Source organism: Gobius niger (genome assembly GCF_951799975.1).
Source record: "Gobius niger genome assembly, chromosome: 11".
Lineage (NCBI taxonomy): Eukaryota > Metazoa > Chordata > Actinopteri > Gobiiformes > Gobiidae > Gobius > Gobius niger.
In genome coordinates, this window is record NC_136862.1 from 698,018 (window position 1) to 725,533 (window position 27,516).

The 27,516-nt window shown below is 44.8% G+C and overlaps 1 protein-coding gene across 3 annotated transcripts in view; it reads right to left on the reverse strand.

The window, feature by feature from the left end:
- LOC306970925 (glutamate receptor 4-like) overlaps positions 1-8,217 on the reverse strand; it is a 146,150-nt gene extending 137,933 nt beyond the window's left edge. For all 3 annotated transcript variants that reach the window (XM_079567008.1, XM_079567007.1, XM_079567009.1), the window contains exon 1: positions 7,867-8,217. In XM_079567008.1, the coding sequence (XP_079423134.1) occupies positions 7,867-7,981 (115 nt within the window). In that variant the 5' untranslated portion in view covers positions 7,982-8,217. The remainder of the gene's footprint in view (positions 1-7,866) is intronic.
- Between the last annotated feature and the right edge of the window lie 19,299 nt (positions 8,218-27,516).

The following is a 27,516-nucleotide window of genomic DNA, read 5'->3' on the forward strand; positions in this document are numbered from 1 at the left end:
ACCTCCTGGAGACGCCTCCGAGCTTTGGTCACCAGCCGAGTAACCAACCACTGCTCCTCAGCAGAACCCCCTCCCCACTGATGCCACAGACAGCGTGTGGAGGGGGCGTGTCTAAAGGCTCAGAGGTTCTTAAAGAGACAGAGGCCGATTTCAAGACATTCACTGCAGCCATTTTGAGAGAGACATTTTATACAAGGCAGTTATTCTGATTTACTGCATTTACAGACCAACAGAAGGTTTGTCATCATTGTAGTGTATCCAGAGTGTCCAGTGTGTGGAGGGAGTGGACAGACAGAGGAGGCCCCGGCGGTGCGTTGGGATAAATATTCCTCTCCTGTCGCCTCAGAACACGCAGAGAGGTCACGCGTGAAGAGGCCGCGCTGGCATTTCCCTGAATGTCACACGGACATAAGAGCCTCCCCCCAGCGCCCCCTTCAGGCGAGCGCGGACCAGAGCCCTGACATTTACCCTGGGATTTATTTATACATAAACCAGAGCAGGGACATGAAACATACATGCTGCAGGGAGAGGAGGAGGAGGAGGAGGAGAGGAGGAGGAGGAGGAGGAGGAGAGAGGGGGAGGGGGAAATTAAGAATAAATTATGTTTTTCTCGCAGAAAAATCCTTGGTTTAAAACTATGTTTTTTTATCCGATAAATCGATGCAAATAATCAATAGTTTTCGCCCTAAGGCCGCCGCCGCCGCCGACGACGACACTTTCTCCAGAGTTGGTCGTCTCTGTGAGTCGCAGCTTTAACACCGACTCAAAACCAACTCCTGTCGGGGAAAAATGGGAGAAAATAAAGGAACATTTGGGACAAATGTGGGGAAAAAACAAGAAGTTAATACACATAAATATATGCATATTTACATATATATATATATATATATATATGAATATATGGGGGTATAAGTGAAAAATGTTGGTCAAAGTGTTTTTTCGTCCCTTTTCTCGTCTGTTTATGCTCCGTCCACACCAAACTCGATTTGGGCGTCAAAAACGCGCGTCACGCCCGTTGTTGGACGCCTGTGCTCAGCCGTTGTCAGTTATCAGTTATCAACATGGATGACATAGAGAGAGTGGCTTGGCTTTTATTGCTTCATAAAGCCAGACAACGTCGTCTACGGGCTCGTCGGCGCCGTGTCTGGATGAGATCGTCCGAAGGCGTTCTCAGTTTGGCGAGTTTCACCATTTGCTCCAGGAGCTGCGCTCGGACGAGAGTCGCTTTCAACGGTACTTCCGCCGCTTTTAATCCTGGTGTTTAGATAAAGAAGCACTGATGTGTCTTTCTAAAAAAAAAAAAGTCCCAGAGCGGCTGTAGCTCCGGTTCACAAAGAAGCTAAACCTCCGTGACTTGTGACTTGTTGACATCTGTGGGGCCGGCGTAGAATCTGCCCCGGTGGCTCAGCTACAACGTCACTATGGGGAGAAAGCTCCTGATTGGTCGACGCTCGCGAATTTCGCCGAAGAGTTCAACATTTCCCAACTCGAGCGTCGGCCGCGCTCGACGCCCTGGAGGCGTCAAACGCTCACCAAGCGCGAAAAACCTCAAAACGCGCCGAGCTGGCCATAAAGCACCTGCTGGTCATAAAGCACCTGCTGGTCATAAAGCACCTGCTGGTCATAAAGCACCTGCTGGTCATAAAGCACCTGCTGGTCATAAAGCACCTGCTGGTCATAAAGCACCTGCTGGTCATAAAGCTCCACCTGCTGGTCATAAAGCACCACCTGCTGGTCATAAAGCACCTGCTGGTCATAAAGCGCCACCTGCTGGTCATAAAGCACCTGCTGGTCATAAAGCTCCTGCTGGTCATAAAGCGCCACCTGCTGGTCATAAAGCACCTGCTGGTCATAAAGCACCTGCTGGTCATAAAGCACCTGCTGGTCATAAAGCACCTGCTGGTCATAAAGCACCTGCTGGTCATAAAGCTCCACCTGCTGGTCATAAAGCACCTGCTGGTCATAAAGCACCTGCTGGTCATAAAGCACCTGCTGGTCATAAAGCTCCACCTGCTGGTCATAAAGCACCTGCTGGTCATAAAGCACCTGCTGGTCATAAAGCACCTGCTGGTCATAAAGCTCCTGCTGGTCATAAAGCACCACCTGCTGGTCATAAAGCACCACCTGCTGGTCATAAAGCACCACCTGCTGGTCATAAAGCGCCACCTGCTGGTCATAAAGCTCCACCTGCTGGTCATAAAGCACCTGCTGGTCATAAAGCTCCACCTGCTGGTCATAAAGCACCTGCTGGTCATAAAGCTCCACCTGCTGGTCATAAAGCACCTGCTGATCATAAAGCACCTGCTGGTCATAAAGCACCTGCTGGTCATAAAGCTCCACCTGCTGGTCATAAAGCACCTGCTGGTCATAAAGCTCCACCTGCTGGTCATAAAGCTCCACCTGCTGGTCATAAAGCACCTGCTGGTCATAAAGCTCCACCTGCTGGTCATAAAGCACCTGCTGATCATAAAGCACCTGCTGATCATAAAGCACCTGCTGGTCATAAAGCACCTGCTGGTCATAAAGCACCTGCTGGTCATAAAGCACCTGCTGGTCATAAAGCTCCACCTGCTGGTCATAAAGCACCTGCTGGTCATAAAGCTCCACCTGCTGGTCATAAAGCTCCTGCTGGTCATAAAGCTCCACCTGCTGGTCATAAAGCACCTGCTGGTCATAAAGCTCCACCTGCTGGTCATAAAGCACCTGCTGGTCATAAAGCTCCTGCTGGTCATAAAGCTCCACCTGCTGGTCATAAAGCACCTGCTGGTCATAAAGCACCTGCTGGTCATAAAGCTCCACCTGCTGGTCATAAAGCACCACCTGCTGGTCATAAAGCACCTGCTGGTCATAAAGCACCTGCTGGTCATAAAGCTCCACCTGCTGGTCATAAAGCACCTGCTGGTCATAAAGCTCCACCTGCTGGTCATAAAGCACCTGCTGGTCATAAAGCTCCACCTGCTGGTCATAAAGCACCTGCTGGTCATAAAGCACCTGCTGGTCATAAAGCACCTGCTGGTCATAAAGCTCCACCTGCTGGTCATAAAGCTCCACCTGCTGGTCATAAAGCTCCTGCTGGTCATAAAGCACCTGCTGGTCATAAAGCACCACCTGCTGGTCATAAAGCTCCTGCTGGTCATAAAGCTCCTGCTGGTCATAAAGCACCACCTGCTGGTCATAAAGCACCTGCTGGTCATAAAGCTCCACCTGCTGGTCATAAAGCACCTGCTGGTCATAAAGCTCCACCTGCTGGTCATAAAGCACCTGCTGGTCATAAAGCACCTGCTGGTCATAAAGCACCTGCTGGTCATAAAGCTCCTGCTGGTCACAAAGCACCTGCTGGTCATAAAGCTCCTGCTGGTCATAAAGCTCCTGCTGGTCATAAAGCTCCACCTGCTGGTCATAAAGCACCTGCTGGTCACAAAGCTCCACCTGCTGGTTATAAAGCACCACCTGCTGGTCATAAAGCACCTGCTGGTCATAAAGCTCCACCTGCTGGTCATAAAGCTCCACCTGCTGGTTATAAAGCACCACCTGCTGGTCATAAAGCACCTGCTGGTCACAAAGCTCCACCTGCTGGTTATAAAGCACCACCTGCTGGTCATAAAGCTCCTGCTGGTCATAAAGCGCCACCTGCTGGTCATAAAGCTCCACCTGCTGGTCATAAAGCACCTGCTGGTCTTAAAGCACCTGCTGGTCATAAAGCACCTGCTGGTCATAAAGCACCTGCTGGTCATAAAGCACCTGCTGGTCATAAAGCACCACCTGCTGGTCATAAAGCACCTGCTGGTCATAAAGCGCCACCTGCTGGTCATAAAGCACCTGCTGGTCATAAAGCACCTGCTGGTCATAAAGCGCCACCTGCTGGTCACAAAGCGCCACCTGCTGGTCATAAAGCACCTGCTGGTCATAAAGCTCCACCTGCTGGTCATAAAGCACCTGCTGGTCATAAAGCACCACCTGCTGGTCATAAAGCACCTGCTGGTCATAAAGCACCTGCTGGTCATAAAGCACCTGCTGGTCATAAAGCACCACCTGCTGGTCATAAAGCTCCTGCTGGTCATAAAGCACCTGCTGGTCATAAAGCACCACCTGCTGGTCATAAAGCTCCTGCTGGTCATAAAGCACCTGCTGGTCATAAAGCACCACCTGCTGGTCATAAAGCACCTGCTGGTCATAAAGCACCTGCTGGTCATAAAGCACCTGCTGGTCATAAAGCACCCGCTGGTCATAAAGCACCTGCTGGTCATAAAGCACCTGCTGCAAAAAATATTGCAATGGCAACGCCGTCCTCCATATTGGATGTCGGCCATTTTGGATGAAAGCCCCTGAAGTGAGAATCCTCCAGGGCCGATGTGAGGAAATAATCTTTAAAACCGTCCTCACGAAAATGTTTCTGTCGTTACTGAGAGCGCGTCAGCGCCCCCTGGGGAAGGAACTCAATCCCTGCAGTCAGCGAGAACGTTCCACTAAAAAACATCACGACAGCGATAATACTGAAATCTAAGACTGAGGGACACAAACAGCGCCCCCTGGCTTTGGGCAGATATTCATTTGTCTGTGATATTTGCCTGTGATATTGTGATACTTGTCTGTGATACTTGTCTGTGATACTTGTCTGTGATACTTGTCTGTGATATTTGTCTGTGATATTTGTCTGTGATATTGTGATACTTGTCTGTGATACTTGTCTGTGATACTTGTCTGTGATACTTGTCTGTGATACTTGTCTGTGATACTTGTCTGTGATATTTGCCTGTGATATTGTGATACTTGTCTGTGATACTTGTCTGTGATACTTGTCTGTGATACTTGTCTGTGATATTTGTCTGTGATATTTGTCTGTGATATTGTGATACTTGTCTGTGATATTTGTCTGTGATATTTGTCTGTGATATTTGTCTGTGATATTTGTCTGTGATATTTGTTTGTTTGTTTACTTTATTGTCCCCGTAGGGAAATTCGTCCGCTGCATTTAACCCGTCCTTCGATGCCGACCCGTAAGGAGCAGTGGTCGACGGCCGTGCCGCGCTCGGGGACCCGTCTCCATGATGAGGAGCCAGGCTGATGGTCAGAATCACCTGGCAGGAGGATTCACCTATTGCGCATGTTTTTAGTGGTAGGGGAAACCGGAGTACCCGGAGGAAACCAACGCAGACACGGGGAGAACATGCAAACTCCACACAGAAAGGCCCCGTCCTGGTGGGAATCAAACCCGGGACCTTCTAGCTGTGAAGCGGAGGCGCTAACCGCTGCCTATTTGTCTGTGATATTGTGATATTTGTCTGTGATATTGTGACATTTGTGATATTTCTCTGTGATATTTGTCTGTGATATTGTGATATTTGTCTGTGATATTTGTCTGTGATATTGTGATATTTGTCTGTGATATTGTGATATTTGTCTGTGATATTGTGATATTTGTGATATTTGTCTGTGATATTGTGATATTGTCTGTGATATTTGTCTGTGATATTTGTGATATTTCTCTGTGATATTGTGATATTTGTGATATTTGTCTGTGATATTGTGATATTGTCTGATATTGTGATATTTGTCTGTGACATTTGTGATATTTCTCTGTGATATTGTGACATTTGTGATATTGTCTGTGATATTGTGATATTTGTGATATTTGTCTGTGATATTGTGATATTGTCTGATATTGTGATATTTGTCTGTGATATTGTGATATTGTGATATTGTCTGTGATATTGTGACATTTGTGATATTGTCTGTGATATTGTGATATTTGTCTGTGATATTTGTCTGTGATATTGTGATATTTGTGATATTTGTCTGTGATATTGTGATATTTGTCTGTGATATTTGTCTGTGATATTGTGATATTTGTGATATTTGTCTGTGATATTGCGACATTTGTGATATTGTCTGTGATATTGTGATATTTGTCTGTGATATTGTGATATTTGTCTGTGATATTGTGATATTTGTGATATTTGTTTGTGATATTTGTCTGTGATATTGCGACATTTGTGATATTGTCTGTGATATTTGTCTATGATATTGTGACATTTGTGATATTGTGATATTGTGATATTTGTCTGTGATATTGTGACATTTGTGATATTTGTGATATTTGTCTGTGATATTGTGATATTGTCTGTGATATTTGTCTATGATATTGTGATATTGTGATATTGTCTGTGATATTGTGATATTGTCTGATATTTGTCTATGATATTGTGATATTGTGATATTGTCTGTGATATTGTGATATTGTCTGTGATATTTGTCTGTGATATTGTGATATTGTCTGTGATATTGTGATATTGTGATATTGTGATATTGTCTGTGATATTGTCAGTGATATTGTGATATTGTGATATTGTCTGTGATATTGTGATATTGTGATATTGTCTGTGATATTGTGATATTGTGATATTGTCTGTGATATTGTCAGTGATATTGTGATATTGTGATATTGTGATATTGTCTGTGATATTGTCAGTGATATTGTGATATTGTGATATTGTCTGTGATATTGTGATATTGTGATATTGTCTGTGATATTGTGATATTGTCTGTGATATTGTGATATTGTGATATTTGTCTGTGATATTGTGATATTGTGATATTGTGATATTGTGATATTGTCTGTGATATTGTGATATTGTGATATTGTGATATTGTGATATTGTCTGTGATATTGTGATATTGTGATATTGTGATATTGTGATATTGTGATATTGTCTATGATATTGTGATATTGTGATATTGTGATATTGTGATATTATCTGCATCTCAGTCCGGGCGCCGCTTTTATCCGAGTGCATCGACTCCCGGCTGTTCCGGCTGTTCCGGCCTGGGCTCTGAGCGCAGCATCGATCGGCCGCTGATGGAGGTCACTGTGTGCCCTGTTTTCTGTGCCAGGCCCCCGGCGCCTCACGCAGCCGCCCCAGGGCCCCAGGGCTCCAGGGCTGGGGGGGCTGGGGGGGCACAGGGGGGGCACAGGGGGGGCACAGGGGGGGCTCCCGTGGATGGTGGGAAACATAATGTCCTCGGTTTGTGAAGCTGCTCCAATAAAAACATCACTCGTCACATTTACACTGATTTAAACAAGAACAAATGAGTCAAACGTGTCGGTCTGAACACACGAGGTTCTGTCCTGCACTGTAGCGCTAGACAAGTCTGATGTATTATTATTATGATTATTATGATTATTATTATTATTATGATTATTATTATTATTATTCTGTCCACAACTCCCCTACAGGATCTCACTTCCATCTGAGAAACTTCCCTCATTCATCACATTTATCACAAACATCCAGATCATGTGATTCTGAGTCAAAGCTTCATGTTTGTTAAACGTCTCTCGTCTGTCCCTCCGTGTCCCTCCGTGTCCCCCCCCCCACACACACACTCTTGTCCCGCCGTGTGTCCCCCCCACGAGCCGCCGTTTCAGGCGTCAGTGCGCGCGCTGCGACGGGGCGACACTTTGGCGCAGTGGGTCAAAATGCGCGTAAAGCCTCGTGTCTCCAAACACGTTCCTGTTTCCCCGCAGCGGCTGATCGACTCGTTTAGGAACCGATACGTCAATGTCCCGGATCGATATCGGGGTTCGTCGAAGGAAAATGAAACTAAATGGATGCTCGGGACAGATGTGCGGGACAGATGTTCACACAGAGTCTGGACCACGGACGGATCGATCCGGTCCGTCTCCCGCGCCCAGATGTTTGTAATTGGCTCCTGGACCCCGCGCGTGCCCGGCGCTCGGTCGCTCTCCTGCTCTTTCTAATTGAACACGGCGTCGGTACGAACGAGCCGCCGTCCCGTAACGCGCCGGGAGGAACCGGGGGGGGAGTTTGCGGAGTGACACCGAACATCCCGCGCGCGCACACTCACCGATCTGCACGCTGCTCGGGAACGCCGCCTCCGCCAGAGCCCAGGCGCAGGAGCAGAATGTCACCGCCCGCAACAGCCAGTCCCCGTCTCCTCTGCCGCGCGCGGTAATCCTCATGTTGACGCGCGGACCGGGGGGAGAGGAGCGGAGGCTAAACACGGGGAGCCCGCGGAGGAAGCATCCCGGGGAAGAGGCGACACAAAGCGGGGTTCACGACAGATCCATGTCCGGCCGGAAGAAAACCTCCTCCTCCTTCTTCTTCTCCCCGCAGTGTCCGCGCCAGGTCCGCGCCGAGTCCGCTCTGTGCGCAGCGAGCAGCGGTCACAGCAGCAGCAGCAGCAGCGGTGGTGGAGGGGAGGAGGGGGAGAGGGGGAGAGGGGGGAGAGGAGAGGGGGGAGAGGGGGAGCGGGGGGGAGAGGTGAGGGGGGAGAGGAGAGGGGGAGTCTGCAGACCGGAGCAGCCGCAGTTTCACGCCCCTCCGTTTAAACCGAAACACTTGTGAAACATTCTCCCACTTTAGTTATGATTTATTCATGTTTATGGTTGTTTTGTCACAGAAGAGCAGGAGGTCAAAGGTCCGGACCAGCGCGTGACGTCTCCAGCATTATGTTATTACAGCAAAAACCTGCAGGATGTTGTTTATTTATGTGGATCAGGAGGAGGAGCCTCTGCACCTCAGCCTCACGTCAGAGCCATTTTTATTATTATTATTAATACTATAATTATAATAAAGCAGGTTCTTTCACCAGGGACACACCAGGTCCCTCAGGTTTGGCTCAGGTCTTCAGCCAAGGACTCTTCGAAGTATCCGGGCCGTCCCAACAGCACCGTCTGATGGGTGAGTGCATGAAGGTCTGCCCACAGGACTTCTTTGTGCTCGACCTTTGTCCAGTTATGCTTTTGGTTCTTTCGCTTTAAGGGGAGACACTACAGGCAAAACTCAATTTTTTTTCAGTTTTCAGGTTTTGGGCCAAATCTGTCTCTGAACATATAAACTTTCACCCGGAAACAGAAAACATGCCTAATCTTCACAATAACATGTTTAAATATTGCGCTGATTCAATGTTCCCCCATAGACTTATATGGGAGAATGCAATTTCAAGAGTCTTTTTCTCCAAACACATGTTTCTGTCATTGTGGCGACACTATGTCCACGTCAGTCGGACCTAAAGACTTCACATTTTCCAGCCTCGGACTGAACAATATTTGGAAGATTTTTTCAGAGGGATTTTTTATTATTTAATCCCTTAAGCCCCATTTATTGAGTTTTGAATGTCAAAAAATAAGGTGAAAATTACATTTTTACACATTTTTCCACCAAAAAAACAGCTTATTTTAAAACTAAACAAGAAATCCTGAATCCGCTCTGAGAAAGTCTTGGCAACTCATTCATCAATAAAATGAAACCATAAATCTGACTGTAGCTCTGTTCATTATTCAGATTTCGTCGCCGAAAAAATGGGAAATTTGGGGCATTTTTAGGCATAAAACACCTTGTTCTGATTTGAAAAGATAAAATGACAGAAAACTTGCCATGTATTTTTTTCTCACATTTATGCCAGTGATCGACAGCAAAAGATTCAAATTGATATCTGTAAATTTACATTTTTTTCCCTGTTCACCTGCAGTGTCTCGCTTTAAGCTGGGAGCAGGTTTTGAGCGAGGCAGGTGAGATCTAGTCTTGAAGAGTTAGTTGATTCCTGCGGTTGCGTCGATTTCATGGGATGACAGACCAGACGGGACGACCTTTTCCATCCTGGTCCTCGTTTACGTCGTTCATCTTCTTTCTTTTACTTCTTATATTTATTTTTGTCACATTGCCCGCCCTGTTCGCCATCCGTACTTTAGTTTTCCGGTTGATGTTACCAGTCGGCACCACTAGGAGGCAGGGCTAGGACTTTGCCGACCTTTTGTAACATTATTATTATTATTATCATCATCATCAACTAAAGCCAAACTGGAGAAAATGCAGTAAATAAAAGGTTAAATAATTCATACTAACATTTTCTTCCGCTTTTTCCGGAACTCCTCCTCCAGCTGTTCTGGGGGGACCCACCTCAGAGATATCGTGAGAACATTCACACCTGAGGAAACACTCTGTATCCTCTCTCTGTACCTCTTGGGGGCGTCGGGAGAAGTTCAGGTTTTTGGCTCCAGTTTTTGGCACGAGCTGAACTTCACCGAGCGCGAGCGGGAAACACCTCAAGGACAAAGTGCAGCTTTAAAACAACAAAGTGCAGCTTTAAAACGACAAAGTACAGCTTTAAAACAACAAAGTGCAGCTTTAAAACGACAAAGTGCAGCTTTAAAACGACAAAGTGAAGCTTTAAAACGACAAAGTGCAGCTTTAAAACAACAAAGTGCAGCTTTAAAACGACAAAGTACAGCTTTAAAACGACAAAGTGCAGCTTTAAAACGACAAAGTGAAGCTTTAAAACGACAAAGTGCAGCTTTAAAACAACAAAGTGCAGCTTTAAAACGACAAAGTACAGCTTTAAAACGACAAAGTGCAGCTTTAAAACGACAAAGTGCAGCTTTAAAACGACAAAGTGCAGCTTTAAAACGAGAACAGAGAAAACAACAACAATAATATCGTCATCTCCACTGGAGTCACTCCATAAGAACAATCACTTTACTCCTCACTCCTCACGTTCAGACGGTTCCTCCACCAATAATAAACACTAATAATAAACACTAATAATAAACACTAATAATAAACACTAATAATAAACACTAATAATAAACACTAATAATAAACACTAATAAAAAACACTAATAATAAACACTAGAAATGCAATGGCTGCCTCATTGCGATTGACTGCGGAAATGCGGGAAGCGAATGCAGAAATTGCATAAACTCTTCAAATTGCATAATCAAAATTGCATAAAGTGGTAAAATGCATGAATGGGTTAATTTGCATAAATTATGTAAATTACATAAACGCTTTAAAATGCATTAACTGGTTAAATCCCATAAAGTGGTTACTTTGCATAAATTATTATTATTGCATAAACGTTTAAATTCCATAAACTGGTCAAACTGTTGAAATGGCCTCAGTGCTTGATTGGCAGAAGCACAAATGGCTGAAAGGCGGAGTTTCCCCATTGGCTGGATTCCCCCATACACACCAATGCAAACATTTCAAACTCTCGTATAAAAAACTGGAAATCTGCAGAAGGACAATTTTTTCTCAAAACCCACAAGTTGCAGAAGCTGAACATGCACAAAGTGCAGAAATTGCAGAAAATGCAGAAAAAAGTGCAGAAAAGCATGGATTTGCGGCAGCCCCATTATAAGTCAATGGGAAAAATCTCCGACATTTTGGCCGATTGCGGAAAAACCGTAAGTTGCAGAAGTCCCAAAAGTAACAGCACCTTCTCCTCAACATGAGGAACAAAAGTAACAGCACCTTCTCCTCAACATGAGGAACTAAAGTAACAGCACCTTCTCCTCAACATGAGGAACTAAAGTAACAGCACCTTCTCCTCAACATGAGGAACTAAAGTAACAGCACCTTCTCCTCAACATGAGGAACTAAAGTAACAGCACCTTCTCCTCAACATGAGGAACTAAAGTAACAGCACCTTCTCCTCAACATGAGGAACTAAAGTAACAGCACCTTCTCCTCAACATGAGGAACAAAAGTAACAGCACCTTCTCCTCAACATGAGGAACAAAAGTAACAGCACCTTCTCCTCAACATGAGGAACAAAAGTAACAGCACCTTCTCCTCAACATGAGGAACAAAAGTAACAGCACCTTCTCCTCAACATGAGGAACAAAAGTAACAGCACCTTCTCCTCAACATGCGGAACTAAAGTAACAGCACCTTCTCCTCAACATGAGGAACTAAAGTAACAGCACCTTCTCCTCAACATGCGGAACAAAAGTAACAGCACCTTCTCCTCAACATGAGGAACAAAAGTAACATCACCTTCTCCTCAACATGAGGAACTAAAGTAACAGCACCTTCTCCTCAACATGAGGAACAAAAGTAACAGCACCTTCTCCTCAACATGCGGAACAAAAGTAACAGCACCTTCTCCTCAACATGCGGAACTAAAGTAACAGCACCTTCTCCTCAACATGAGGAACTAAAGTAACAGCACCTTCTCCTCAACATGAGGAACAAAAGTAACAGCACCTTCTCCTCAACATGAGGAACAAAAGTAACAGCACCTTCTCCTCAACATGAGGAACAAAAGTAACAGCACCTTCTCCTCAACATGCGGAACAAAAGTAACAGCACCTTCTCCTCAACATGAGGAACTAAAGTAACAGCACCTTCTCCTCAACATGAGGAACTAAAGTAACAGCACCTTCTCCTCAACATGCGGAACTAAAGTAACAGCACCTTCTCCTCAACATGAGGAACTAAAGTAACAGCACCTTCTCCTCAACATGAGGAACTAAAGTAACAGCACCTTCTCCTCAACATGCGGAACTAAAGTAACAGCACCTTCTCCTCAACATGAGGAACTAAAGTAACAGCACCTTCTCCTCAACATGAGGAACTAAAGTAACAGCACCTTCTCCTCAACATGAGGAACTAAAGTAACAGCACCTTCTCCTCAACATGCGGAACTAAAGTAACAGCACCTTCTCCTCAACATGAGGAACTAAAGTAACAGCACCTTCTCCTCAACATGCGGAACTAAAGTAACAGCACCTTCTCCTCAACATGCGGAACAAAAGTAACAGCACCTTCTCCTCAACATGCGGAACTAAAGTAACAGCACCTTCTCCTCAACATGAGGAACTAAAGTAACATCACCTTCTCCTCAACATGAGGAACAAAAGTAACAGCACCTTCTCCTCAACATGAGGAACTAAAGTAACAGCACCTTCTCCTCAACATGAGGAACAAAAGTAACAGCACCTTCTCCTCAACATGAGGAACAAAAGTAACAGCACCTTCTCCTCAACATGAGGAACAAAAGTAACAGCACCTTCTCCTCAACATGAGGAACAAAAGTAACAGCACCTTCTCCTCAACATGAGGAACTAAAGTAACATCACCTTCTCCTCAACATGAGGAACAAAAGTAACAGCACCTTCTCCTCAACATGAGGAACTAAAGTAACAGCACCTTCTCCTCAACATGAGGAACAAAAGTAACAGCACCTTCTCCTCAACATGAGGAACAAAAGTAACAGCACCTTCTCCTCAACATGAGGAACAAAAGTAACAGCACCTTCTCCTCAACATGAGGAACAAAAGTAACAGCACCTTCTCCTCAACATGCGGAACAAAAGTAACAGCACGTTCTCCTCAACATGCGGAACTAAAGTAACAGCACCTTCTCCTCAACATGAGGAACTAAAGTAACAGCACCTTCTCCTCAACATGAGGAACAAAAGTAACAGCACCTTCTCCTCAACATGAGGAACTAAAGTAACAGCACCTTCTCCTCAACATGCGGAACAAAAGTAACAGCACCTTCTCCTCAACATGAGGAACAAAAGTAACAGCACCTTCTCCTCAACATGAGGAACTAAAGTAACATCACCTTCTCCTCAACATGAGGAACTAAAGTAACAGCACCTTCTCCTCAACATGTGGAACAAAAGTAACAGCACCTTCTCCTCAACATGAGGAACTAAAGTAACAGCACCTTCTCCTCAACATGCGGAACAAAAGTAACAGCACCTTCTCCTCAACATGAGGAACTAAAGTAACAGCACCTTCTCCTCAACATGAGGAACTAAAGTAACAGCACCTTCTCCTCAACATGAGGAACTAAAGTAACAGCACCTTCTCCTCAACATGAGGAACAAAAGTAACAGCACCTTCTCCTCAACATGAGGAACAAAAGTAACAGCACCTTCTCCTCAACATGAGGAACTAAAGTAACAGCACCTTCTCCTCAACATGAGGAACTAAAGTAACAGCACCTTCTCCTCAACATGCGGAACAAAAGTAACAGCACCTTCTCCTCAACATGAGGAACTAAAGTAACAGCACCTTCTCCTCAACATGAGGAACAAAAGTAACAGCACCTTCTCCTCAACATGAGGAACGTTTTGATGCATAACTTGCATAAATTGCACAAAGCATGAAGGTGCTGAAAGCTGGAGAAAATCGGGGAAAAGATGGAAGAGGAATAATAATAAAGAACATGAAAACCAATAATTGACTGCGGAAGAATTCAGTCAATCAATTAATAATGATCACACTCAGTTATCCTGAAACAGGAAACACTGAGGACTGGACTGATTCCTCCAGTCCTCCAGGGGGCGATGTTCACATTTGTGTTTAGTTTAGATTCCTCCTTTACGATGTTTATTCTCTGATGTTTTGTCGCTTTTGATTTTTCCAGGAAGTGACAGCGTGGAAGATTTTTTATTTTTACATTTTTGGAACAGTTTAATGGGCCGTATGCACAGTGACCCCACGTGATTCCGCCTGGACAGTCAGCCAGACGCTGTCCTTCCTGTCCGTGATCTCTTCCCATTAAACATGAGCAGGTCCCACAGAAATGAAGCCATAGCTTAAGATCTGGTAAAGGACAGAGAGTAAAAGCTCAGATGTGACGGAGCAGGTTAGAAAATATTACATGAGACGCAACGACTTCACTGGAGGAAACTCCGTGTTCATAACGTGGATGTTTTTGTCTTGAGGCTAATGCGGCTAACGCGGCTAACGCGGCTAACGCGGCTAACGCGGCTAACACTAAATAAAAAATAAAACTAGCGCAAAGTTTAGAACGAGCCTGCGCTAAAAGAATCGTCCTGTTAGTTTAAATAATATTTACTTGTTTACATGTTATATTATCATTTTTAACACTAGCCTTTAGCTCTAAGATAAAGCTCCGCCCCTTACGAGCGCTGGCGTTTCCTTTGGGGCAGATTCACAGAGAACATGATGTTTGTAACACGTTTCTGTGACTCCATCAGTAACTCGTCCTTAACCAGATCCTGAGCTTCTCTTTATTTCTGTGGAACCTGCTAATTGTGAACGTAACCGACCAGCGACAGGAAGTGCTGCGTCTGTGACTGTCCAGGAAGACGTCACGTGGGGAAACAGTGCATAAGCCTATTATTTTTTCTATATATATATACTGTATGTTTTGAATTTTTGGGGAAATGTAGATTTTCTTTCACTTTTTAAATGTTTTTAACATTATGGAAAACCTTTTAAAAAGTTTGGAACAGTTTTTATTTATTTATTTTTTTGCCATAAAAAAAATGATTTAAACTTTTGGGGATTTTTCAACCTCTTAACTCCCGCCTGAACTGAGAGGGTCTGTTTCCTCACGTCATCACATTTTTTTTCAATCATTTTTTTTGTCAATTTTTTTGTTAAATTTTTATAATTTTTTTTGCAACATTTTGTCACATTTTTTGTCATTTTTCTGTCATTTTTTGTCAATTTTTCATAAATTTTTTGTAATTTTTTTGTATTTTTTTGTCACATTTTTATCATATTTTTTGTCATTTTTTGTCACATTTTGTAACATTTTGTTCATTTTTTTGTTCATTATTTTGTCAATTTCTTGTGACATTTTTGTGACATTTTTGCCACTTTTTCATCAATTTTTCGTCACATTTTTGTCACATTTTCATCATTGTTTTCGTCTCAGTTTTGTTGCTATTTTCACACCTTTTTTCCAGAAGCTTTTGGATTGGGGTAAAGCCAAACTGGAGAAAATGTGCTCGGTTCAGGTGGGAGTTAAGGGGTTAATTTATTTTTTTATTTATTTATTTTGTTGTCATTTTTTTGAAAGTTTTGTAACAGTTTGTAAAACACCCTCCATCACGTGTGTGTGTCTCCTGGTCTTTCACAGACACTCACATGTTTGGTATCCACGTGTAGCAGGAAAGGCTCGTCAGCTTTTCCTCTCGTCGCTGATCCAGGGCGTAAGTTTCCTCATCAGTCCCGCTTCTCCAGACGAGGCGTTCAGGTGCACTCGTGCCCGACTGCGGGTCATTAATGGAGCCGTGATGCGTTCGAGTCTGTGGGAAAAACACAACGCGTCAGTGAAGAGCGGCGCGTCCACCAATCAGAGCGCAGCGCCAGCAGATCGGCCAATCAGGCTCCAGCTGAGAGCGAGGAGACGCCAGACGGAGACTCGGGACGCTCGGCGAGGAAGAGGAGGATGTTCTATAAAGATGAAAATGTTCTTTAATCCTAAATGTTTCTTAACCTCTTAACTCCCGCTTGAACCGAGAGGATCTTTTTCCTCCCGTCATCAGACTGTTTTCCATCATTTTTTTGTTGGGTATTCAACTCATTTTTGTAACTTTGTCATTTTATTGTTATTTTATTTTTTGTCACATTTTTGTCTTTTTTTTTTGGTTAAATTTTTATCACATTGTTGTCATTTTTTGTCAATTTTTTGTCAATTTTTCATAAATTTTTCATAAATTTACATTTAAATTTATTTATTTTTTTAGTCAAATTTTTATCAAATTTTTGTCATTTTTTTGTCATTTTTTGTCAATTTCTTGTGACATTTTTGGGGCCTTTTTAGCCACTTTTTCATCAATTTTTCGTCACTTTTTTGTCACCTCCGAGGAACTGCTCTTTTCAAAAAAGCAAAAGCTAAAAAGAATAAAAAGAGTCGTTGTGTTTCTGTAAGAGGAGTTAATCTGTGGAACGACCTGGAATATCAGTTAAAACTGTCCCAAACAGTCAAAACTTTCAAAAAGTTGTTTAAAGCTGCTAAAATTCAAGAATATATAAGCTTAGGATGAATAAAGCAAGAAAAATAAATACAAAATAATAATGACATGATTTAGTTTCAACTAAATTAACTTAAAACAAATGTGTGTATATATATTTTATACATATTTGTTGGAATATTGAAATGTATGTGACTAACTCCAGATACATGCTTATTTCTCTTCTGTTTAACACTTGATATTGTTCATTATTAATGTTTGTGTTTTTGTTTTTCTCTCGTGGAAGTCTGTAAACTGGGTTCGGGCGTTATAAGTTTTCACTTCAGCCTAAACCCTTTCGGTCGTGTTGTTCACAAAGAATTGGAAATGTTTTTTACGTTTAAAGGAATGAATGAACTGACCGAATAAACTACTACTACATTTCCATCATTGTTTTCGTCTCAGTTTTGTTGCTATTTTCTCACCTTTTTTCCAGAAGCTTTTGGATTGGGGTAAAGCCAAACTGGAGAAAATGTGCTCGGTTCAGGCGGGAGTTAAGGGGTTAAAGCTGAAAATGTTCTTTTCTATAAAGCTGTTGTTCCACATCATTGTGCAAATCATATTTTACTGCCATAAAGATAAAAAGTTAAAACTACTGAAAAAGACGTTCCACTTTATTAAGCAGATCATTATTTTCAAGCAATCAGGGAAAGAAAAAGGATCTGCTGCTGATGGAAAGAGTGAAATAGTTGAATGTCTTGGTCTAAGTGTGAAAACCTTCGATATTTCAGGAAAGATGAAGCTTAATCATCGAACAGAGACTCACAGGAGGGTCCCGGGTTCGACTCCTGCACTGTGCGGCTCCTCCTGCAGCGCCCCCTGCTGACGGGCCGACAGCATGACGGAGCTTTGAACCAAAAAAAAAACAAAGAGATTTTTAAGGTTAAAGGGACTAAACAGAGTGAAAAATGTTTAAATGATGTGGTTTCCTCCCCTCTACTCCTCCTCTTCCTCCTCCTCTTCCTCCTCCTCTTCCTCCTCCTCTTCCTCCCCCTCTTCCTCCTCCTCTTCCTCATCTGAAAACTACCAAACTGAACTAAACTTTGTCCTCATGTCTTTGTCACAGTTGTGTCTCATTTTTGCCAAACTGGGGTTTAACCTCTTAACTCCCGCCTGAACCCAGAGCATTTTCTCCAGTTCAGCTTTACCCAAATCCAGTGTAACGCCTCATTTGAAAGCTAAGGTCTACAAAACTTATCTAAATGGATCCTTTTCCTCACGGCATCACTTTTTTTTTTTGATAGTTTTTGTAACTTTTTTGTAATTTTGTTTTTGTCAAATAGTAAATTTTTTGTCACTTTTTGTCACATGTTCAGCATTTTTTGTCAATTTTTTTTCTTTTTTTGTCATTTTTTTGTAAATTTCTTTGTCCTTTTCTGTCAATTTTATTGTGACATTTTTGCCACTTTTTTTTTAATCATGTTTTCATCATTTTTTCGTGACTTTCTGTAATTTTTTTGTCCATTTTTGAGACATTTTTGCCATTTTTTCAATTTTTTGTCAAATCAAGTTTTCTCACTTTTTGTCACATGTTCATCATTTTTTCATCATTTTTTTTATCATTTTTTTGTCAATTTTTTTGTCATTTTTTGTAAAAACCTTTGGCCTTTTTTGTCAATTGTTTGTGACATTTTTGCCACTTTTTCATCATTTTTTCATCATAGTCTAGTTTTTTAAAAGTTCCTTCAGCTCCTGCCCCAAACTTGAAGCAGGCCTGACTCCGGACAAAAGGACGCCGGGACAACTCAACTGTATTTACCAAATGTGTGTTTAATCTTTCTTTTGGTTGAGGAGCAGGTTGATACTTACAACAGACAGAGATACATCACATGAGGCTTAACAATTACTTCTTGAACCAGTTTTGTTTTTAGTTTTGGGGTTTTTAAATTTAAATCACACATGTTACCACATCATGGTTAATATCTAACACTTTTAACACAAGTATTTTGAGCAAAAAAGGTTTTGTATTTTAACTTAGGCTTTAACCACATACTTCATATTTTTACTCAACTAAGGTTTTTTACACCATAAACATCAAATAACACAACTGTGGGTGAAACACTGGTGAGGTGATATTGTCCGTGATTATTATGCATACCAGTAGTCTTTGGTAGGAGTGTTGGGCTGAAGGTCTTTGGCTCAATCCGAAACCATCAAATTGTCTCCTCTAAGCTCTAACACCAGCATCTAACTCCTGAACCTTCATGGGTCGACTGTGGCAGTGGCTTATGGGATGGCACATAGCTCCTAATCACCGGTTAGTTAGCATCAGAGGTCCCTATGCTAAAGTGGCTATGATAGTTAGCACCAGAGGTCCCTATGCTAAAGTGGCTATGATAGTTAGCATCAGAGGTCCCTATGCTAAAGTGGCTATGATAGTTAGCATCAGAGGTCCCTATGCTAAAGTGGCTATGATAGTTAGCACCAGAGGTCCCATGCTAAAGTGGCTATGATAGTTAGCATCAGAGGTCCCTATGCTAAAGTGGCTATGATAGTTAGCATCAGAGGTCCCTATGCTAAAGTGGCTATGATAGTTAGCATCAGAGGTCCCTATGCTAAAGTGGCTATGATAGTTAGCATCAGAGGTCCCTATGCTAAAGTGGCTATGATAGTTAGCACCAGAGGTCCCTATGCTAAAGTGGCTATGATAGTTAACACCAGAGGTCCCTATGCTAAAGTGGCCATGATAGTTAGCGCCAGAGGTCCCTATGCTAAAGTGGCTATGATAGTTAACACCAGAGGTCCCTATGCTAAAGTGGCTATGATAGTTAGCATCAGTGGTCCCTATGCTAAAGTGGCTATGATAGTTAGCACCAGAGGTCCCTATGCTAAAGTGGCTATGATAGTTAGCACCAGAGGTCCCTATGCTAAAGTGGCTATGATAGTTAACACCAGAGGTCCCTATGCTAAAGTGGCCATGATAGTTAGCGCCAGAGGTCCCTATGCTAAAGTGGCTATGATAGTTAACACCAGAGGTCCCTATGCTAAAGTGGCTATGATAGTTAGCATCAGTGGTCCCTATGCTAAAGTGGCTATGATAGTTAGCACCAGAGGTCCCTATGCTAAAGTGGCTATGATAGTTAACACCAGAGGTCCCTATGCTAAAGTGGCTATGATAGTTAGCATCAAGGCTCCTTTTCCTAACTCCTTCCTAACTGACTTACCAATTCGGAGGCAACTTGCCATGGCGGACGCTGACGCACGTCCGGTTTGGCGTAAGAGCTCTTAGCAATCTGCCCGTTTCGGACGCAGCCTATGTCTGTGTGTGTTGGATGAACAATGGGAGTGTGCAGGTGGCTCTGATTGCAGGCATGAGCAGGAGGAGGAGAAGGAGCGCTTGTTTGGGTGTTGGATGTATCCTGGTCGGGTGGGCAGTGCACAAGCCATGACTTTGGAGCTTTGTCTTTATTCTTTTTCTGCTTGGACTCGACGATCATTTTTTGTCAATTTTTTGTATTTTTTTTTCCCTTTTTTGGTCAATTTTATTGTGACATTTTTTTTGCCACTTTTTCATCATTTTTTCATCATTTTTTCGTCACTTTCTGTAATTTTTTCGTAAATTTTGTGACATTTTTGTCGCAAGTTTTCTCACTTTTTTGTCACATTTTTGTCATTTTTATGTCATTTTTACGTCTTTTTTTCATCCATATTTCGTCAGTTTTTCGTCACATTTCCATCATTGTTTTCGTCAATTTTTTTATCAAATTTTTGTCACATTTTTCTAGTTTTTTGGTCATTTTTTGTCACATTTCTGTAATTTTTTTGTCCATTTTTTTGGTCAAATTTTTGTCTTTTTTTCGTCACCTTTTCGTCATTGTTTTCGTCTCAGTTTTGTTGCTATTTTCTCACCTTTTTTCCAGAAGCTTTTGGATTGGGGTAAAGCCAAACTGGAGAAAATGTGCTCGGTTCAGGCGGGAGTTAAGGGGTTAAACATTATTTTTACTGATATTTATGTCCCGTTTCTCCTTCACATTTCCATATTTCCTCCTTGTTTGGTCTGAAGCGTCATGAATGAGGACGGTGTGTTTAATGTGGGGTCTGCAGATGCCGTCCCCTCACTGCCGCCCCCTGCTGGCCGCGCTCTCGGCCCTGTTTAATATTCCACACGGCTCTCGCTGCGTCACAAACCTATGGATTTTCATTCGGGCGTGCGGCGCCGAGATAAGCAGCTCTTTAGAAACGCGGTAATGACGTCTTTAACGAGAGGAAAACCAGCGCGGCTCCTTCAGGAGGAGGAGAGGAGGAGGAGAGAAGGAGGAGGAGAGGAGGAGGAGGAGGAGAGGAGGAGGATGAGGAGAGGAGGAGGAGAGAAGGAGGAGGAGGAGGAGAGGAGGAGGAGAAGAGGAGGAGGAGGAGGAGGAGGAGGAGGAGAGAAGGAGGAGGAGAGGAGGAGGAGGAGAAGAGGAGGAGGAGGAGGAGAAGAGGAGGAGGAGGAGGAGGAGGAGGAGGAGAAGAAGAGAAGGAGGAGGAGAGGAGAAGAAGAGAAGGAGGAGAAGAAGAGAAGAAGGAGAAGAAGAGAAGAAGAGAAGGAAGAGAAGGAGCAGAAGAGAAGGAGGAGGAGAAGAAGAGAAGGAGGAGGAGAAGAGAAGAAGAGAAGGAGAAGAGAAGGAGAAGAGAAGGAGGAGAAGAAGAGGAGGAGGAGGAGAAGAAGAAGAGGAGGAGGAGGAGGAGAGGAGGAGGAGAAGAAGAGAAGGAGTAGAAGAAGAGGAGGAGGAGAAGAGGAGGAGGAGGAGAGAAGGAGAAGAGAAGGAGGAGGAGAAGAAGAAGAGAAGGAGGAGAAGAGAAGCAGGAGGAGAAGAGAAGGAGGAGAAGAGGAGGAGGAGGAGAGAAGGAGGAGGAGAGGAGGAGAAGGAGAAGAGAAGGAGGAGAAGAAGAGGAGGAGGAGGAGAGGAGGAGGAGAGGAGGAGAGAAGGAGGAGAGGAGGAGGAGAGAAGGAGGAGGAGGAGAAGAGAAGGAGGAGAAGAGGAGGAGGAGGAGAGAAGGAGAAGAGAAGGAGGAGGAGAAGAAGAGAAGGAGGAGAAGAGAAGGAGGAGGAGAGAAGGAGGAGGAGAGAAGGAGGAGAAGAGAAGAGGAGGAGGAGAGAAGGAGAAGAGAAGGAGGAGGAGAAGAAGAAGAGAAGGAGGAGAAGAGAAGGAGGAGGAGAAGAGAAGGAGGAGAAGAGGAGGAGGAGGAGAGAAGGAGAAGAGAAGGAGGAGGAGAAGAAGAGAAGGAGGAGAAGAGAAGGAGGAGGAGAGAAGGAGGAGGAGAAGAGGAGGAGGAGGAGAGAAGGAGAAGAGAAGGAGGAGGAGAAGAGGAAGAGAAGGAGGAGAAGAGAAGGAGGAGGAGAAGAGAAGGAGGAGAAGAGGAGGAGGAGGAGAGAAGGAGAAGAGAAGGAGGAGGAGAAGAAGAAGAGGAGGAGGAGGAGGAGAGGAGGAGGAGAGAAGGAGGAGAAGAAGAGAAGGAGGAGAAGAAGAGGAGGAGGAGAAGAGAAGGAGGAGGAGAAGAGAAGGAGGAGAAGAGGAGGAGGAGGAGAGAAGGAGGAGGAGAAGAGAAGGAGGAGGAGAAGAGAAGGAGGAGAAGAGGAGGAGGAGAAGAGAAGGAGGAGGAGAAGAGAAGGAGGAGGAGAAGAGAAGGAGGAGAAGAGGAGGAGGAGGAGAGAAGGAGAAGAGAAGGAGGAGGAGAAGAAGAAGAGAAGGAGGAGAAGAGAAGGAGGAGGAGAAGAGAAGGAGGAGAAGAGGAGGAGGAGGAGGAGGAGAAGAAGAAGAGGAGGAGGAGGAGGAGAGGAGGAGGAGGAGAGGAGGAGGAGAAGAGGAGGAGGAGAAGAAGAGAAGGAGAAGAAGAGAAGGAGGAGGAGAAGAGAAGGAGAAGAAGAGAAGCAGAAGAAGAGAAGGAGGAGAAGAGAAGGAGGAGAAGAAGAGGAGGAGGAGAAGAGAAGGAGGAGAAGACGAGAAGGAGGAGAAGAAGTAGAGAAGGAGAAGAAGAGAAGAAGAAGAGAAGAAGAGGAGGAGGAGAAGAGAAGGAGGAGAAGAGGAGGAGGAGAAGAGAAGGAGGAGAAGAAGAAGAGAAGGAGGAGAAGAGGAGGAGAAGAGAAGGAGGAGAAGAGAAGGAGGAGGAGAAGAGAAGGAGGAGAAGAAGAAGAGAAGGAGGAGAAGAAGAGGAGAAGAGAAGGAGGAGAAGAGAAGGAGGAGGAGAAGAGAAGGAGGAGAAGAAGAGGAGGAGAAGAGAAGGAGGAGAAGAGGAGGAGGAGGAGAGAAGGAGAAGAGAAGGAGGAGGAGAAGAAGAGGAGGAGGAGGAGGAGAGGAGGAGGAGAAGAGGAGGAGAAGAAGAGAAGGAGGAGAAGAAGAGGAGGAGGAGAGAAGGAGGAGAAGAGGAGGAGAAGAAGAGAAGGAGGAGAAGAAGAGGAGGAGGAGGAGAGAAGGAGGAGGAGAAGAGAAGGAGGAGAAGAGGAGGAGGAGGAGAGAAGGAGGAGGAGAAGAGAAGGAGGAGGAGAAGAGAAGGAGGAGAAGAGGAGGAGGAGAAGAGAAGGAGGAGGAGAAGAGAGGAGGAGAAGAGGAGGAGGAGGAGAGAAGGAGAAGAGAAGGAGGAGAAGAAGAAGAGAAGGAGGAGAAGAGAAGGAGGAGGAGAAGAGAAGGAGGAGAAGAGGAGGAGGAGGAGAAGAAGAGGAGGAGGAGGAGGAGAGGAGGAGGAGGAGAGGAGGAGGAGAAGAGGAGGAGGAGAAGAAGAGAAGGAGAAGAAGAGAAGGAGGAGGAGAAGAGAAGGAGAAGAAGAGAAGCAGAAGAAGAGAAGGAGGAGAAGAGAAGGAGGAGAAGAAGAGGAGGAGGAGAAGAGAAGGAGGAGAAGAAGAGAAGGAGGAGAAGAAGTAGAGAAGGAGAAGAAGAGAAGAAGAAGAAGAGAAGAGGAGGAGGAGAAGAGAAGGAGGAGAAGAGAAGGAGGAGAAGAGGAGGAGAAGAGAAGGAGGAGAAGAGAAGGAGGAGGAGAAGAGAAGGAGGAGAAGAAGAGGAGGAGGAGAAGAGGAGGAGAAGAGGAGGAGGAGGAGAGAAGGAGAAGAGGAGAAGAAGAGAAGGAGAAGAAGAGAAGGAGGAGAGGAGGAGGAGGAGAAGAGAAGGAGAAGAAGAAGAGAAGAAGAGAAGGAGAAGAAGAGAAGGAAAAGAGGAGGAGGAGGAGAAGAGAAGAAGAGAAGAGAAGGAGAAGAAGAGAAGGAAAAGAGGAGGAGGAGGAGAAGAGAAGAAGGAGAAGAAGAAGAGAAGGAGGAGAAGAGGAGAAGAAGAGAAGGAGAAGAAGAGAAGGAGAAGAAGAAGAGAAGGAGGAGAAGAGAAGGAGAAGAAGAGAAGGAGAAGAAGAAGAGAAGGAGAAGAAGAGAAGGAGAAGAAGAGAAGGAGGAGAGAAGGAGAAGAGAAGGAGAAGAAGAGAAGCAGAAGAAGAGAAGGAGGAGAAGAGAAGGAGGAGGAGGAGAAGAGAAGGAGGAGAAGAAGAGAAGGAGGAGAAGAGAAGGAGGAGAAGAAGAAGAGAAGGAGGAGAAGAGGAGGAGAAGAGAAGGAGGAGGAGAAGAGAAGGAGGAGAAGAAGAAGTGAAGGAGGAGAAGAGGAGGAGAAGAGAAGGAGGAGAAGAGAAGGAGGAGGAGAAGAGAAGGAGGAGAAGAGGAGGAGAAGAGGAGGAGAAGAGAAGGAGGAGGAGAGAAGGAGAAGAGGAGAAGAAGAGAAGGAGAAGAAGAGAAGGAGGAGAGGAGGAGGAGGAGAAGAGAAGGAGAAGAAGAAGAGAAGGAGGAGAAGATGAGGAGGAGGAGGAGGAGGAGGAGAGAAGGAGAAGAAGAAGAGAAGAAGAGAAGGAGAAGAAGAGAAGGAGAAGAAGAGAAGGAGAAGAAGAAGAGAAGGAGGAGAGAAGGAGAAGAGAAGGAGAAGAGGAGGAGGAGGAGAAGAGAAGAAGGAGAAGAAGAAGAGAAGGAGGAGAAGAGGAGAAGAAGAGAAGGAGAAGAAGAGAAGGAGAAGAAGAGAAGGAGGAGAGAAGGAGAAGGAGAAGAAGAAGAGAAGGAGAAGAAGAGAAGGAGTAGAAGAAGAGAAGCAGGAGAAGAAGAGAAGGAGAAGAAGAAGAGAAGGGGAGAAGAAGAGAAGGAGAAGAGAAGGAGAAGAAAAAGAGAAGGAGGAGAAGAAGAGAAGCAGGAGAAGAAGAGAAGGAGAAGAGAAGGAGAAGAAGAAGAGAAGGAGGAGAAGAGAAGGAGGAGAGAAGGAGAAGAAGAAGAGAAGGAGAAGAAAAAGAGAAGGAGGAGAAGAAGAGAAGCAGGAGAAGAGAAGGGGAAGAAGAAGAGAAGGGGAGAAGAAGAGAAGGAGAAGAGGAGAAGAAAAAGAGAAGGAGGAGAGAAGAGAAGCAGGAGAAGAAGAGAAGGAGAAGAGAAGGAGAAGAAGAAGAGAAGGAGGAGAAGAAGAGAAGGAGGAGAAGAAGAAGAGAAGGAGGAGAAGAAGAGAAGGAGAAGAAGAAGAGAAGGAGAAGAAGAGAAGAAGCAGGAGAAGAAGAGAAGGAGAAGAAAAAGAGAAGGAGGAGAAGAAGAGAAGGAGGAGGAGAAGAGAAGCAGGAGAAGAAGAGAAGGAGAAGAGAAGGAGAAGAAAAAGAGAAGGAGGAGAAGAAGAGAAGCAGGAGAAGAAGAGAAGGAGAAGAGAAGGAGAAGAAGAAGAGAAGGAGGAGAAGAAGAGAAGGAGGAGAAGAAGAAGAGAAGGAGGAGAAGAAGAGAAGGAGAAGAAGAAGAGAAGGAGAAGAAGAGAAGGAGGAGAAGAAGAGAAGAAGCAGGAGAAGAAGAAGAGAAGCAGAAGAGAAGGAGGAGAAGAGAAGGAAGAAAAGAAGAGCAGGAGAAGCAGGAAAGACCTTCTGCTTCAGATGGAAACAGAACATGAGGAAAGTTTGAATCAACACAAAACGAGAAATAAATCTAAAAAGATGAAACAAACCCTGACGAGTCGGTGGAGGAACGATGATGTCATAACCTTTGACCTTTGATCATGTGATCATGTTATTAATGAGGTGAAAGTCGTTACAAATGTTTTAAATCCAGTAAATGTATTGTGTGTATGTAGTTTTTCATCAGGTTTAGTATTTTATGCTTTTTGTTTGTTTTTATCACAGTCGACGGTAAAGCAGGTCTGATGACTGAACGGTCACGGGTTCGAGTCCCTGATCCACAGGTGCAGGACGTCCCATCATATTATCGTTATTACATTATTATATTACATAATGTAATCGTTATTACATGATCTATACACTGTGGGGAAAAAACAGGAAAAATGGGGGGGGGGGGGAACTGGGATCAAATTGACAGAAATAAATATATTTAGAAATATTGGGAAAAAATGTCAATTCTTTTGTCGTCTCTTTTTGAGGGACGTTCATGATTAATCCGTTAATCATGATTAATCCTCTTAATGGATTCATCTGTAACGGCGACGCTGTGATTCAGAGGAAATACTATGAACTACAAAAGCTTTATCTGTGCTGAGGTTAATCATCAGACTTTATTCTCACTGCATCCCCTGAAGTCTGAGGGTGAGGGGGGGTGAGAGGGTGAGGGTGTGTGAGAGGGTGAGAGGGTGTGAGAGGGTCAGGGGGGGGGGGTGAGAGGGTGTGTGAGGGGGGGTGAGGGGATTAAGGGGAAGGGCATCTGGCGTAGACGTCCACATCCCAGTCGTCGTTCATGTAGTCGGGATGAAAGAAACTGACCTCGCGCTCCAGGACCTCCTCAGGCAGGGGGAGGGGGGGGAGGGAGAGAGGAGAGAGGGGGGGGAGAGGGGGGAGGGAGGGGGTGAGGGGGGAGGAGGGGAGAGAGGGGGGGTCCGGGGCGGGGGCGCCCTCTGCAGGTGGAGGAGGGAGCTCAGTCCGTCTGCAGAGTCACATGGTACAAAGTTACTAACCCACAAAACATGTACAATGGAGTCATGTGACCATGTGGGCGGAGTCACTGACCGGTCCTGAGCGAGTGACCTCATCACGGCGGCGAATTCCCGGTCCAGGGCACGGCTCCGGTCCTGCAGATGCTGACGCCGGTTTTCGTACGAGTTCCAGGGGCCCCTCCTCCTGTGGGCGGGGCTCAGGGGGGGGCTCCTCCTCCTGTGGGCGGGGCTCAGGGGGGGGCCCTCCCTCCGCTGGCCCCGGCTCCTCCCCATGGCGGGCAGCATGTCCCGTGGCGTGACGACGGCGCCCGTCCCGGGGCAGATGTAGCCCAGGTAACGGATCGTCCTCCTCTGTCCAGGGCCGTACACAGAGATGGTGCTGGTCACGGGGGGCGGGGCCCGGGGGGGGAACAGCGGGAGACACGCCCACTCTGCCGGCATCTGGCACATCACCAGCCTCACGCCTGTTACCATGGAAACACCACATGTTTGTGAGCACACAGTCACAGGGTCCACTCCTGACCCTGTGGGGGGAGTGGACCCTGTGGCCCTGTGACCCTGTGGGGGGAGTGGACCCTGTGACCCTGGCTGTATCCGAATGTCCACACTATTCCCTATATAGTGAGTATATAGTGGTCACATGTTGTAGGGGTGTCCGAATGTCCAGAGAGAAAAAAGTCATGCACTCGAAATTTCCCACAATGCATCTGGAAAAGTAGTGAGCATCAATGGTCACTAAACGGGTCAATATTTCCCACAATGCACTGGGAGAGTGGGAGAAGAGCCTGACAGAGACAGGTCTGTGAACTAAACACGACTGAAGTAAATCAGATGTTTCAGTCGAGTGTTTGTGTTTCTCATGATTAAACAACAAAAATATAACCGGTTACGGTGAAAAGATGCTAACGTTAGCTGCTAACCTTTAGCTTGCGCTGTTAAATGACCGATAGCTTCATGCTAACGTTAGCTGCTAACCTTTTAGCTTGCGCTGTTAAATGACCGATAGCTTCATCTCGAATAATCCAAGCCATTCAGGTAAAATCCATGTGAAGTAAAAGCGTATCTGACTCATATTTATCATAAATATTCCACTGTCTCTGAGTCTGGTTGGTTTTTATCGCAGAAATACTTTATTCC